Below are 13,402 nucleotides of genomic sequence, written 5' to 3'. Positions count from 1 at the left end.
CCTGGTCCGTCCTGCAGCCTTCACACCCATCGCCTTGAACTTTTCCCCCCAGGCTTTTTATGGCTGTGTCATCACTGTGCCTGCGTGCACGAAATGATGAATTGGTTTGGGGCTCCTTTCCTGAAAGAAGGAGGGATTTTACCTTCCTCCTGCCTCTCTTGCAGACCTTTCTGTAGGTCTGCAAAGCCCTCTAAATAAAATTACTGAGGTTGAAAAACAAATCCTTTGTTTGCCTGTGCAGGAGGTAATTATGGTTTGAACTGTTGCCTCTTCCCTATAACCACTGCATGGATTCTGTGGGAGGGTTTCCAAAAAGCCTCATGTCAGGACAGCCGGGTACTTTGGAGTCAGGTCCTTTTTGTCTTGCTTTAAGGCTAAATTAGGTTTTCTGGCCTTCTGGGTAAACCTTGTCCTAATTTGCATCCCTTTTACCTGCCTTGGACTGTGGGAAGCTCCAAAATGTCTCTAATTAGGGAGAGCATTGAAATGTAAAGCAATTAAAAAGGGGTTGTTTCTGATGAGGTTTTGACAGCAGCGCTTGTGCTGGGAGTGTGATCTTCAAGGAGGAGGGAAGTGTGTGTGTTATTCCATGCTCCAGGGATGGAATAACTGGAAGGGTTTGACAGATCCAGTTAAGCCACTGGAACACATTTTGCTGCTTTGGGCAGCGCTGAAATCGCTGTTGGCTCCGTGTTGTTTTGTCCCAGCTCTGTGTGGCTTGAAGCGATGCTTTTAATTGCAGGTTCCTACAAGTAAGTGGCTGGTAGATAGCATGTAAAAGAATTAAATCCTAATGGCCTGACCAGGTGATACAAAGGCCTGCGACAGCTGGATGGATGGTAATGGTTCCCTCAGTCACTGGAGGTGTAAACAGGCTCTTCACACACCATTTTCCCGGCAACTGGGCTTTAACTCCACTTGTAATTGAAGGATTGCTTGCCCTGAATTTAACCAGACGGGAAGCAGCAAGGAGGGAAAAACGGGAGAGGGAGCCTGTACTGGCTCATGTGTCTGTAAAATGCTGAACACACAGAGATCAAGTCATTGAGACAAGCCAAATGTTTATCCAAGGGCATTTCCAGTGCCCCTATCCTTACTGGGACTGAAGTTCATCTTGCCTGGGGGAGAGGATGAAACAGAGGATTGTAGACCAGAGCCTTGCTTTATTTTGTTTATCTATCTTGGGGGATCAAAGCAGGGCAAGGTGCAGCTTTGCTGCAGGGTCAGGCGTGGGGTTTGTTAAGTGCAGGGTTTGGTTTGGATTCATTAGCTGGACTCAGGGGGAGGAGAGCTTGCCTGGATGATTCCTTGCAGGAATGTTTGTTTTGCTGGGAGAAGGAGGAAATCTAACAGTGCAGCAAAGGGTTCCGCAGGTTTGGCTGCTCCTCTCTGTCCGATAAAAGTGATTTGTGGGCATCAAGGAACATCCTCTCTAAGATTTCATTGGGTTTTGTCTGTTTGGCTGAAATTGCCACCTCTTTCCTGGTGTGGTTTGGACCTGTGAGGGTGCAGGGGTAGAGCTGAATCTACCAGCTCGTTATGGGATGGGCACCAAACAGGAATGATCATCATTCCTTGCCAGCTTGCTGAAACAGAAGTGGAAAGCTCTGTTTTCTACCAGTTTTTAAGAGGTTCCCTGCTGTCTCCTGGCTTGGAATCTGTGCAGTTTGCTGTTACTTCGGGGCAGTGGACGAAGTATGAGTATTGTGTGTGACAGGCTACTCCTCCTAGGACTTCCATCCTCCATAAATCACTTCACTTATGCCTCTCTTTAAAATTTAAATGACATCTGGAAGGAAGGGACTTGCCAGACCCATCCATCTGAAATATTCAGGTTGTTTTACATTACATTGGTATTGCTCAGATCCAGATCTCAGCTCTTGGGATGGGGCGTGTGACCAGCTAAAAATGAGGGCACAGTGTCCACGGGAGACATTTTGGAGAGAAAATGTGATATTATTTTGTCCCCTAAGCATGTTTGAGCTTTAGATTTTCTGCTGGTGTCACAGTGGCTGCTGTGGCTCTTCACTGGGAGCAATAACTACTTGCAGTCCTTGGGTTTCGAGGTCAGCCAAACTGACAGCTTTGGGTCTGCTTTACATTCTGATCCATGAAGAAATTGTCCCTTGTCCAAAATGACTTTCCTTTGAACAGTTGGGGTTTGGAAACAAATGTTTCTATGAGGCAAAGTGGTTCACTGGTGCACTTCACCCTGTTTTTGCTCTGAGCAAGGCAGCACTAAAGTGTCATCTCCTTTCAGAGTGCCCTTGCATTGCAGGAAAGTTAAAAAACTTAAATAATGAAAGATAAGGAGGCTTTGTAATCTGTATTCCAATAATGAGGTGGCACCACAATGGCAAAATCTGGATTTTCCTTTTGTCACGGTGTGAATTCCCAAAGCTGGTAAAGTTTGGAAAAGTGACAGCAAGTAGCAGAGCCCAAACCAAGTGGGAAAAGGTAAATGATGTCAGGTAGGCTGAATATTAAGATTTTAATGCGTGATGGCAAAAAGAAATGACAGGGAGAAGAAGGGAGAAATGACAGGAAAATATGTAGGATGTTTCCCTGCCCTCTGTTTAAAGCATTTAGAAATGACTTCTGCCTACCACTAAAGTTTTACTGGGGTAGATAATCCTCTTTCCAGAGAGGAGTCTCTTGTTTTATAAACCTCTCTTTTCCCAGTGAAAATTGTGGGATGGGGAGGGGTGGGACACGATACAACTTGTTCATGTAGCTCGTGGGCACATCGGTCTTGGTATATCGTGTCTGCAGACAGGGAGTGGTGCCCAGGTTAATCATACAGGGAAAGGTAGGGAAAAACTCCATGTATCGGCTTGTCTTGCAGCCAAGTGTGCTCCGAGCTGGGCTCCAGAATTCTGTCTCTCCCTGTTCCTCGTCAGGGGATGGGAAAGCTCTGCAGATTAATAAGGGGATAAGAAGCAATTTTTTATCCCTTGGTACTCCCTCATTTCCAAGAACAGTGTGTCTTGGCTGTCTCAGTATCTCAGCCCGTGGGGGCTGGTGTGGGCTGGGGAATTTGGGATTTCCCTGGAGCAGTGCTTTGCAGGGAGAGCCCTGGCTTTCTCCAGCCTTTCATCAGGCGTCTTTCATCAGCCTTTGAAGGCGGTGGGTAGGGGGAGCTGGAGAATTTTTAGTGTGCTGTGTTACAAAGAGTTCCAGGTTTGCTTTCCTCTGTGTTCCTAAGAACCTCTCCTCGCTCTGAAGCTCCCTGGTGCGTGTTTGGAGGGGAGGATGCTGGGTGGCTGCAGTTCCCACTGGGTCTCTCCCAAGCTGCTGAAAAACAGGCTGTCTCACCAGGACCGCACATTATGGCAGTGTCTATGCCAAGCCTGAAACAACATTGCCCCTGGGCCTGAGCAGGGAACACTGGGCACAGGCTGAAGGCTGGCATTCGGGGTGTGCTCTCCCCTGGCTTGGTGCAGTGGCTCATCCAGGCACTCCTGAACCAGGCAGTGGCACTTGTCTCCCTGCAGGCAGGAAAGGGGGGAGCCTGGCTGGCAGCTTCTCTCTGCTGACCCTACATCACTCTCCTTTGTTCTTTTGAAGATAAAAGTAACTAAAGGTGCAGGGAAGAATGCGGCCTCTGGAGGTCAAATCAAATGATGGATGCAGGTGTTTGGAAAACCCATCCATCCATCCAGTGTTGTGTGTAGAGCTCTGGGAAGTGTGCCAGTGCAGAGGAGGGAAAGAGCAGTGCAGGAAAGAAAGTGGATTCAATAGTCTTGCATCTCCCAGCTCAGCTTTTTCCTTTGCTGGGGGGGGGCGGGGAAGGGAAAGGAGAGGAAGGAAAAATACAATAGAATATTTTTCTAAATCCCCTCCCCTTTTTTGTTATCAGGTTGAGCTTTATTTAATTTACATGCTGCTGATTTTAAAAGCGTGGGGAGTAACAAGTAGAGAAACGTGAAAATATTAGAAGCACCAAGGCCTTGCTGCTGGGAATTCCCATCTCCCAGATCTTCAGGAGAGATGGTTGCACTGAAACAAGGCTTGTGATATGAGCTGCTCAGAAGTACTTACAGTTCTGGGAATGTTCCTTGGTGCTTTGCTGCTGTGTTCTTAGGAAATGGGGGAACCTCTCCTCCCTGTCCATCCTGGACTTTTCACTCCTATCCCATTCAGTAGAGAGGACACTTCCCTCGAAAGAGTATTTCATTTTCCCTAAGCCTCTTCATTCTGCAGGGAAGCTGGGAATCACTCAGCATACAGGCAGTCCCCAAGTGTGGGATTCTTCCCAGACTTCCTCAAAGCAGATGAAGGAAAACTAAAAGCCTTCTCAGGGTCCTGCAGGAACCTGGTGTTAAAAGCAGTATGAGGTGTTTCTTAAGCCCTGTAAAAACTACCTGGGCAAAATCTTGGAAAACAGGATTTCCTTCTTGGAGGGGGAAAATATTAATTAAAAATACCTGGGCTGTGTACCAGTCAATCTGTTTCCTATCTTCCCCAAGAAGAAAAAGAAGATTGCAGGGAAGAGTTCCACTGTATCACGGTGTGATTATTAAATTTGTAATGAGGCAGCAATTATTTCTAACCAAGCGTGAAGCAGCATGACAGGAATTAGCTCACACCATGTCAGTGAGCAAACTCCAGCTTGGCAAATATCCACAGCAGCACGGAGAGGGATGTGAGGAAAGCTCTGTGTTCCTCCTGTCACTGAGTGAGTGAAGACACTGATGCCTGAGGCTCTCTACACCCCGGAGACGTGCTTTGAAAAACACACCAACAGCCACTCATTGAAGCTTTTTAGGGAAGCAGAATTAAAATGGTTAACAAAAGCACATTCTCAGGTGTTGTTTTCAGGAACATTCAGCCCGTTCTTGCTGCCTGAGGATGGAGGGAAGATGCAATCGCTTCCCCAGACCACAACTTAAGGGGTGCATATGCTTTGCCTCTGCTAAATATTTCATGGAGCAGCTTGTGTAGATGGAGTGAAGGAGCCAAGTGCTTTGATATAAAACTGTCCCTTTTTTAAACGATGAGCATTGGAGAGATTTAAGAAGCACCCAGTCTGTTTTCAAGAGTCTAAATAAGCGTTTATGCATGTGCTCTCTCCTACCCTTCCTTCTCCAGTCCCCATTATGGGCTTGCCATAGAAACTGTTCCCGAGCTTTTACCGCAGATTTATTCCCAGCAAGATGTTAAGTACTGAGAAGGGAGTGAGGGAGAAGAATTCCAGAGCAGGAGCTGCAGAGGTTATGGTAATCTCCATATCTCAGCTTGCTTCTCTTGTGGACACTCACATTTTGTAACACTGGGTTTTGTATAGGAGAAAACCTGTAGCAAAGGGAGCACATTGGAGAGGTGGGCAGAGTATGGATCAGGGTTCAACTCCTGACATCTCCCTGCCTTTGTCGTGGAAACCAGAGGCTCTTGAAAGAGAGGAAATGAAGGCAGTCTGGAAAATTCCTTATTCTGCAGGCTTTTCCTCATCATTTCTGTTCAGTAATATAGTCTTTGTTCACCAAGATTAATGACTGTGCAGGGATCCCCTTTCCCTTTTTAGGGAAAGAGAGAACCAGTTTATTATTAATCTACTGCACAGGGAGCTGAGATGGAAGATAAGGACACAAAGGGTTGTGTTTTCTGGGAGCTGTGCAGGAGATTACTGTGCTTGGATCCACAGTGACAATAGTAGGATTTGGGGTGTGTAGGTCCTTGCTTTGAAAGGATAGCTCCTAAATATCCAGCCTGGGATTGGAGATACCTGGATATTTGCTGAAGTGGCTTGCAGAATTGCTCTAGAGTGGATTGCTGCCTTCAAGAAGTAGAATAGAAGTTAGGTCTCACCCAGTGCAGTGTTTCTGAGGGCTTGTGACGGCTACTGAAGGTTATTCCCTTTCCCTGCTGACTCAGCTGGCTGAGCTGCAATGATTTTCGTGGTCTCATGGAGGGTTTTGTTAGAAATGGGATAAAAGTTTGGTACCCATTCAGGTTTTGATATCCATTCACAAGTCATTTTTGGGGAGATGTTTGAATTTTGCCACGTGGCACGTTAGGAAATACTTTAATAAAGGGGGAATATTGAATAAAGAGGGAAAACCCAGCAGGACGACCCCAAAGGGTTTTTTTCTGGATGCTAAGGAGAACTGCTGCTGTGTGCCAACCAAAAGGCATTAACCTTTCTAAAGGAACGCTGCTGCTCCCAAACACTGACCTATTGGTTTGAACTAAGATTTCTGTGTGCTGATTTAATTCCTGATTAGAACCAATGATTTTATAACACGGCTTTAATCCCTCTACTCTGTTTGCTCAGTGCATTTGATTCTTTGGGGCCCTTTCCTAGTGACTGCTTTTGTGTCTGGGAGATAGGATAAAGTTTACAGCAGCGCCTAAGTATTTGAAGAATAGATTGGAAAATCATAGCCTTCTCACCCCTGCAATAGCTTAGGACCACTGGGGAATGTTATTTTTAGACTCCTGGTTTTTACAAGGCTGGTACAACTGTTGCAAGATTTGACAATTAAAAATTGTAGAAAATCAGCAGAGTAGTGAACCATGAAAACAGTGCCTCGTTTTAATTTGTGTAACTTTTTAATTCCTTGGTTGGAAGAAGGAGAAAACCAGCTCCCTGTTCCTGTTCCTGGGTTGTTAATCGAGCCCCACACTCTACCTGAACTGCTCAGTTCTCTCCTAGGAGTGTTGGGCTAAAGCTGTTTCCACTGAGAGGAGCTGAATTTCTCATTTGCAAGCCTGAGTCGTTCCTATGTTGTTCTGCTTGGGGCCTGCTGGAATAAGCCCATTAAAAGCCCATTGTCACGAGTTTCTATTGTGTGCCAGCAAAAATCAGATCTTCAAACATCCTCTGCCGGGGAACAGCTCCCCATTGGCAGACATAAAACATCCAACCCAAACCCGAACGGACACGAGGAACCCTTTATGTGTCTCTGAATTGCTTTCACCTCTTCATTGCTCCGTTAATGGGTGTCCCCACAGACCCTGAGCTCTCCCGGCTTCCCTCTTTTCGGGATTACCCTGCCGATTGCCTGGTTTTGTCAGGTAATTGGAGTGGAAATGAGAAACGTGAACGGGGCTGCGGCGCTGCCAAGGCTCCTCTCTTGGCAGCCGCTGGGTGATGCTGGTAATTGTTACCAAAAGTGTAATTGCTCGGGGCTCTGCCTGCCATTCCAACAGAGCAGCCTGGCACGAAATCCCTGCCTTTCCTCACCCCCCATCCCTGCCTTTCCTCGGTTGTCTCGACCACAGGATGACTTGCGAGCTAAGTGTGACCCGGTGCTCTCCTGGGGCCTCCCCAGTCCCCAGAGCAGAGTGCCACCCTCCCACAGCAGAGCAGCCCCTGGGAGAGTTCACCACAGAATCCCAGAATAGCTGGGCTTGGAAGGGAGCGCTGAGATCACCTGGTCCAACCCTCTGCCAGGACAGGGTCACCTGGAGCAGGTGACACAGGGACACATGCAGGTGAGTTTGAAAGGTCTCCGCGCCCACCCTGGGCAGCTGTTCCTGTGCTCTGCCACCCTCATGGAAAGAAGTTCTTCCTCATGTTGAGGTGGAATTTCTTGTGTTTTAGTTTATGACCGTTGCTCCTCATCCTGTCTCTGGGCACCACCAAGCAGTCTGGCACCCAGTGACATTTTAGGGACTGAGTGGATATTTTCAGGGAGCTGGAAAGGGGACACAAAGCAGCTGTTGTATGCTTCTTATTTCCCCAGTCACCACACCAGAATAGCACACAGGCTGTTATCTGGCGTGGTGAGACCCCATGTTAAGCAGTATCTGATTAAATTACTGAGGCGTTTTGCATATTAATAGCAGACTCTGATTATTTTTGATTTGTTGGGTGGGTTTCTCTTTTTTTTGCTGAGGTAGAGGAGGAACAGGTGCAGCTGTCTGAGGTTATGAGAGCCAGTGAAGATTTAGGTGTTTGTGTGCTCTGGTTAATATGACAGTGTGACAGCAGCCAAACACGAGCTCTCACAGCTGCTCTGGGCTCCCTCCGTGCCCGGTCTGCTCTTTGTCTCTTTGGCTCATTCTTTGCTTCAACTCTCCTTTGCTTTTACTGCTGGTTGTGCTCTTGCCTCCTTTTCATATTATTTTCTCAATGTGCAGCTCTCCTGCATTTTTCTAAATCCTGATTTTGGTGTTTTAATATTCAGCTGAATTAGGTATCATTTCTTCTTTTGATGTAGGAAAATTCAAGGAATTAATAAATTATAATGGCTCTTAAGGAGTGCTTTCTGTCTTCAAAGTGCACAGTATTTCATTATTTATACTGTTAATTATATTAGTACTTATAAGGAAAAAGCCCCTTAAATTGTTATTGGTAAAAATACACTTTCAACAGGATCAGAATTCAGTGCTTAAATGGCAGCAGATAATTTGTCCACTGAGGGGTACAGGGCCTTGGAGAAGATGCCAGGTGGATTTCCAGCAGTTCTTTAAGTGTCTACTGAAAAGTCTTGCTTTATGTTTAATACAGTCTTACCTGGGAGCTTTCTAAAGCATCCTTGTAAGTGCTGAGTGAGGACTAACAAAGCCTCACAACGTGCAGGACAGGTGGGTGGGATCCTGACTTTCCAAAGTGGAGTTTAGGTCTGTTGCAAGGAATCTTAAGGTAAATGTTGAACTGTCCAGAAACCTGGACACTGAGACCCAGGAACTGTGGGGGAGACTCTCATATCCCAAAAAATCGGGTAGTAGCTTCCTGACTATTAACTGAATTCTGATTTTTTAAAACTCTGCAGAGCAGTGTCAGTTTTGAGCTGGTACTTGGCAGAGGGAATTCACTGATGTGTAGATGCTTCCAAGCGACTGCCACATGGATTTAAAAGCAGGTGATCTGAGCCCACAGGGAGAAGACCAAAGAGAGGGTTTTCTTACCAGGAACCTGAGCATTTAACTCTCAAAATGTGGGTAAGGGTGGCTGTGTGCTCACCTTGTGCCAGGTGAGTCCTTTGGCCATTATCCCACTGTGGAAATTATTTTGGGGTTTATTTTTTAATGAGTGAGACAGGCCACGGGTGAAGGTTTAGGAGAGCCAAGAGATGAGGCACTAAATCTGCCCTTTCCCTTCCCACTCCTGGTTTCCCTGCAGGGAGCTGCCAGTTTTGAAACACAGGCTGCTGCTGAAGCCAGCAGGATGAGTTAACTCCAGTGTGTGTTTTAGCTAAAGCTTGGCACACACATAACTTAACCTTAATTTCTTCTCTAACTGCGCCGTAAATCTACTGGCAGAGGTTTGTGTTCTACAGCCCTGTGTAAGCAAGAGGAGAACCAGCTGTATTCCAGGGCAGGAATTACCATCCCTCTTTGTCCTGTTGGTGTCCTGTCCCAAAGGGCTGGACCCTGTCCAAGGTCAGTGTTGCTCCCATCATTCCCTTAACAGGGAATCCCCCTGAATTTCTGATGCTGCCAGAGTGTTTGTAGCCTGTGCATGACCTTCACGGGAGGAAGGAGCACAGCTGGAGGGGGAAGAAATGCTTTTGTAAAGCAGGGAAGAGACACGAGGATTTTTGAGCAATGTTTCCGGGTGTCCCAGTGTTTGCAGACTTATACTCTTGATCCAGCACCCGACAGCTTCTGTGGAAGTACCTGAGCAAGTGGCCAGGTTTTTCAGGATTTTTTTCTCTCATTAAGCAATGTTAATGGGCCTTTAAGGCGCATTTCAGTATTTTATCATTATGCTTAACAGTTTTAGTGGTTGGCTCTAAAAGTGCTCGTAGCAGTCCACTGTTAATCATCTTTCTGTGTCTTAATTTGCCTAAGTCGTGCTTTACACTGTGAGTAAATTGACTTACTGGAGTAAATCACGGAATGCACATCATGGAAATTAGTAGCAATGTCTGGTCTATGTGCAAATCCATTACAAATGAGGCTCAGTGGCTCAGATAGGGGCTGTCAGTGTGGTGTGAGTTTAGCCCTGTGTGCACACAGGAATTGTCTGATGGAAAAGAGTTTTTCAGATGAGAAAGTGGTCTTCCTCTTGCCGTTTTCTTTTGATGGCAGCGTGGGATCATGACCTCAGCATGGAGGGAATGGGAAAGGGTCAGGCATGGGTGGTGAAAACCCTTGTGAATTAGCTGTGGGTGTTCCAGCTGGGTGCACTGATCAAGTGCTGGTGACAGCTATCTCCACATCTGTTGGGCTGTCTGCTTGGCCCGAGTGTCCTTGAGGGTGTTTTGGAATAAATGTGTCCCGGTCGGGCCTGTTCCTCCCTGGCCATGTGTCCAGGAGTGGGCTCCTCTGCCTCAGCACAACCTGTGTCCACACAGGAGCTGCAACCCGGACAGTCTGAACTCCATTACAGAGAAGTTTCCCAGAGATGCTCTGATCACCTGGAGGTTGCAGGAGGTTGTGTCCTACGGACTGGCTTGCCATCGGAGCAGATTATTTGCCGGGCATGGCCTTGTCTTTCAGCTGTGTGTTTGAGGTTGTGAAGTGAACGGTGCCAAAGTTGGGCCTGACAGGGCTGTGGGAGGGAGGGCTGCTCTGTTCCACTCTGTTTGCATTGAGCTATTTGAGCCATTTGCTGCTGTGTGGAACAGCACAGGCCTTGTGCTGTGTGGGTCTCACTTGCAGCTTTTGCCTGTTTGCAGAATAACACGGTGTGGAAGCCGGATTCCTGCCAGGACTGCCGCTGCCGGAGCGCTGTTGTCACCTGTGAGCCCACTGTGTGCAAACCCCCTCAGTGTGACTTCCAGAAGGTAAGGGAGGACTGCAACAGGTGTGTGTGGCTGCCTGGGGTCAGGCACAGGCTCTGTGCCCTTTCACTCCTCGTCGGTGCAAGAAACGCGTGGTGTGGGGAGCCTTTGTCTCCTTCGCCGCGCTCCAGCCAGAGGCCTGGTGTTGGAGCAGCTTGATCCCAGAGGAAGCCCCTGAATTGGGTTCAAACCTCCCAGCAGGAGCCCAGCTCCCAGTCCCCCTTCGTGTGAAGGTGGAGCTGGGCCTCCCTCAAAGATGCAGATGGACACTTTCCACTCTGCTGAGCAACAACAGGGCTGAGATTGTCTGTCTTGCAGCTTCTTCTTCCTCGTGACGCTTGCTGAGCTTTCGTTGTCTCCTGGTTGTCTTTGTCTGGGCCTTCATTAATTGGCCATGGAATCGGTCTTGCAGTAACATCTGGATTACTGGGGCAGGATGCGTAAATGACAACGAAAATGAGAGTTTTGAAGAAGCGCTGCCAATATAATTACGTGGCTTTGTGAAGCAGGTTAAAATGTTTTCCAGTATGACAGCACTAATGAGGAAATAATTTTGATTCTTACCAGTTTTCCCTGTTATTATCACTGTGTATTGATTAAAACAAGACTGAAATATTAGGAATTTTTGTGCTAAAGAGGGGAGAAATTAATAGAGCACTGTCGTGGCACACCTAATAATGAGTGTGCTGGACAAGATGATAAAAATTAGATAAATGAAAAGGTGACAACCTTAAAGCTCATAAAGGGAAATAGATTTATAGTGAGAAATAGATCCGTGTGACTCCTTGACATGGGCAGTCTTCAAGACAAACAGTTTAAGTGTTCGGTAAACATCTGATCACTTAAACATTGAAAAGAAGGATCACCAAGGATCTCAGAAGAAAAAAGTCTGGTCATTCCTCAAGGCTAAACCACCCACTGCTGAGCAAGGTCAGAAATCACCACCCCTCTCCATTTATTTAAGATTTTTGCAAATATTGCTGATCTTGTTACAGCAACAAGGCGTAAACAAACCCAGGCAGTCTCAGCCATCTAAACATTTGTGTGTGAGACCTACTGCTGTGTCTACAGGATGTTTTCGGTAGGTGGAAAATCAACAAACATCAGTTTAGTGGTGTGAGCCAAAACAAACCAGCAACCAAGACGGGATTCTCCAGGGCAAGATCACAGTTTGAGATTTCCTGATTTTACTGTTAGGGATGTAAATTCTTCTGTTGTTTGGAGAGAACAATGGCAAATACACAGTGGTGTGTCACCTCTCAGCAAAGGCACGTGGTGTCGCAGCATTATATATTTAACTTGAAACTTTTCCTTTTCAAACTGGGAACACCAGGGCCATGGTGCTTTACCTTCATGATAAAGTCCTACTTGATGTCACGAGTTTTTCGGATCTTGTGTCTTTTCAGGGAGAAGTGCTCCAAATAGCCTCCAACAAGTGCTGCCCCGAGTGTGCCTCCCGAGCCGAAGGATTTTGCCAGCACGAAGGACAGATCCACAGCGTGAGTGCCCCGTCCTGTTCCTCAGCAGGGACGGTCCTTACCTGTGTTTGGCTCTGTTGGGTGCAGTCAGTGAAGGATGCTGAGCAGGGGCAGGATAGGGTCGCTATCAGATAATGGAATTGAGCAGGAGTTTGGTCAGCAGGGTTTGCAGGAAGGGAATGTGTCGCTGAGCAATCGTGTGTCCTGTGTGGCTTTAGGGGAGAAATTTTCCCACTTGTTCCTTCCCTTTGCTGCTTCTGTGGGTGACTGAGACAACACAGTAGCATTGTGGGGGGAGCAGAGCACAGTGAACGTGACGTATTAGCTGTCCCGAAGGAAGGCTTTTCTCTGAGCAACCATCCCTGCTCTAGAGATTGATTGCGGTTGTGCCACCTGGCCTCCGTGTTTTGTCATCCTGAATTATTCAAGAGGCAGGTTCCAGGATGTGGTTTCACCCAGAGGGGGCTGAAAGGCCAAAACAATCAGAGTAAGTGTCTGCAGATAAGGAAAAAAATAAAGATTCATGGGTAGCAGTTAATGAATCATGTCAAGCATTAGGCAAATGTAGAAAAATGGCTGAACAGCGAACCCAAGTCCTACCTCTGGGCTCTTACAGCCTTCTCTGTTTGACAAGAGGCAAGTCGGGCCCAAATCTCAAGAAATATGCTAAAATTCCCATGCACATTTGAATATCTGGACTGTACACTCTGCACCTGAGCTGGATGTTGTAACCCTCTGTTTCAGCGTGAGGCATGACCAGCACGGATCTGTTGCAAGCTGGACAAAAACTGGAATGGAGGGGTAGCACGTCCATCCCCTTCTCATATTTCTTTGTGCCTGTGGTTTGGGTGATACTAAGTTATATCATATTGCATTATATTTCTTCTTGTTCGTGCAGTTGCAGCGTTTTCCTGGGCTCTCTTGCTTTTGTATTTGGCTCTCCGTGAGCCCATTCTTTGGGTCAGCATCCCCACAGGGATGTGGACATACTGGTGCCTGTAGTCCTATTTCCCTGCCAGCTGGTCATAAAGCAACTTTTTGTCAGTGCAAAGTCTCTTCCTGATAGGCAGCCCAGAACTTTCCCCTGTTATCAGCCAGCCAGTGTCATCCTTCAGGACCTGACCCTCATTCTGCAAGCATCCGTCTGCCAACACTGGCCCTAGTGAGGAAAATACGTATCCTCTGTCTGGAAGGAGCTTGTTTACTCCCTGACTAGTTCAGTATTGCATCTTTTGTAGAAATTAACAT

General features: G+C 47.0%; 1 protein-coding gene across 1 annotated transcript in view; it reads left to right on the top strand.

Moving 5' to 3' along the window:
• FRAS1 (Fraser extracellular matrix complex subunit 1) overlaps nucleotides 1-13,402 on the top strand; it is a 94,444-nt gene that overhangs the window by 17,326 nt on the left and 63,716 nt on the right. The window contains 3 exon segments of the mRNA XM_050320451.1: nucleotides 10,248-10,326; nucleotides 10,572-10,679; nucleotides 12,083-12,175. Of these exon segments, the coding sequence (XP_050176408.1) occupies nucleotides 10,248-10,326; nucleotides 10,572-10,679; nucleotides 12,083-12,175 (280 nt within the window).

This window comes from Myiozetetes cayanensis, unplaced genomic scaffold (genome assembly GCF_022539395.1).
Source record: "Myiozetetes cayanensis isolate MyiCay16 unplaced genomic scaffold, myiCay2020 scf24, whole genome shotgun sequence".
Taxonomy (NCBI): Eukaryota; Metazoa; Chordata; class Aves; order Passeriformes; family Tyrannidae; genus Myiozetetes; species Myiozetetes cayanensis.
Note: the sequence above shows the minus strand (reverse complement) of the source record. Positions and strands in the feature narration are given on the sequence as shown.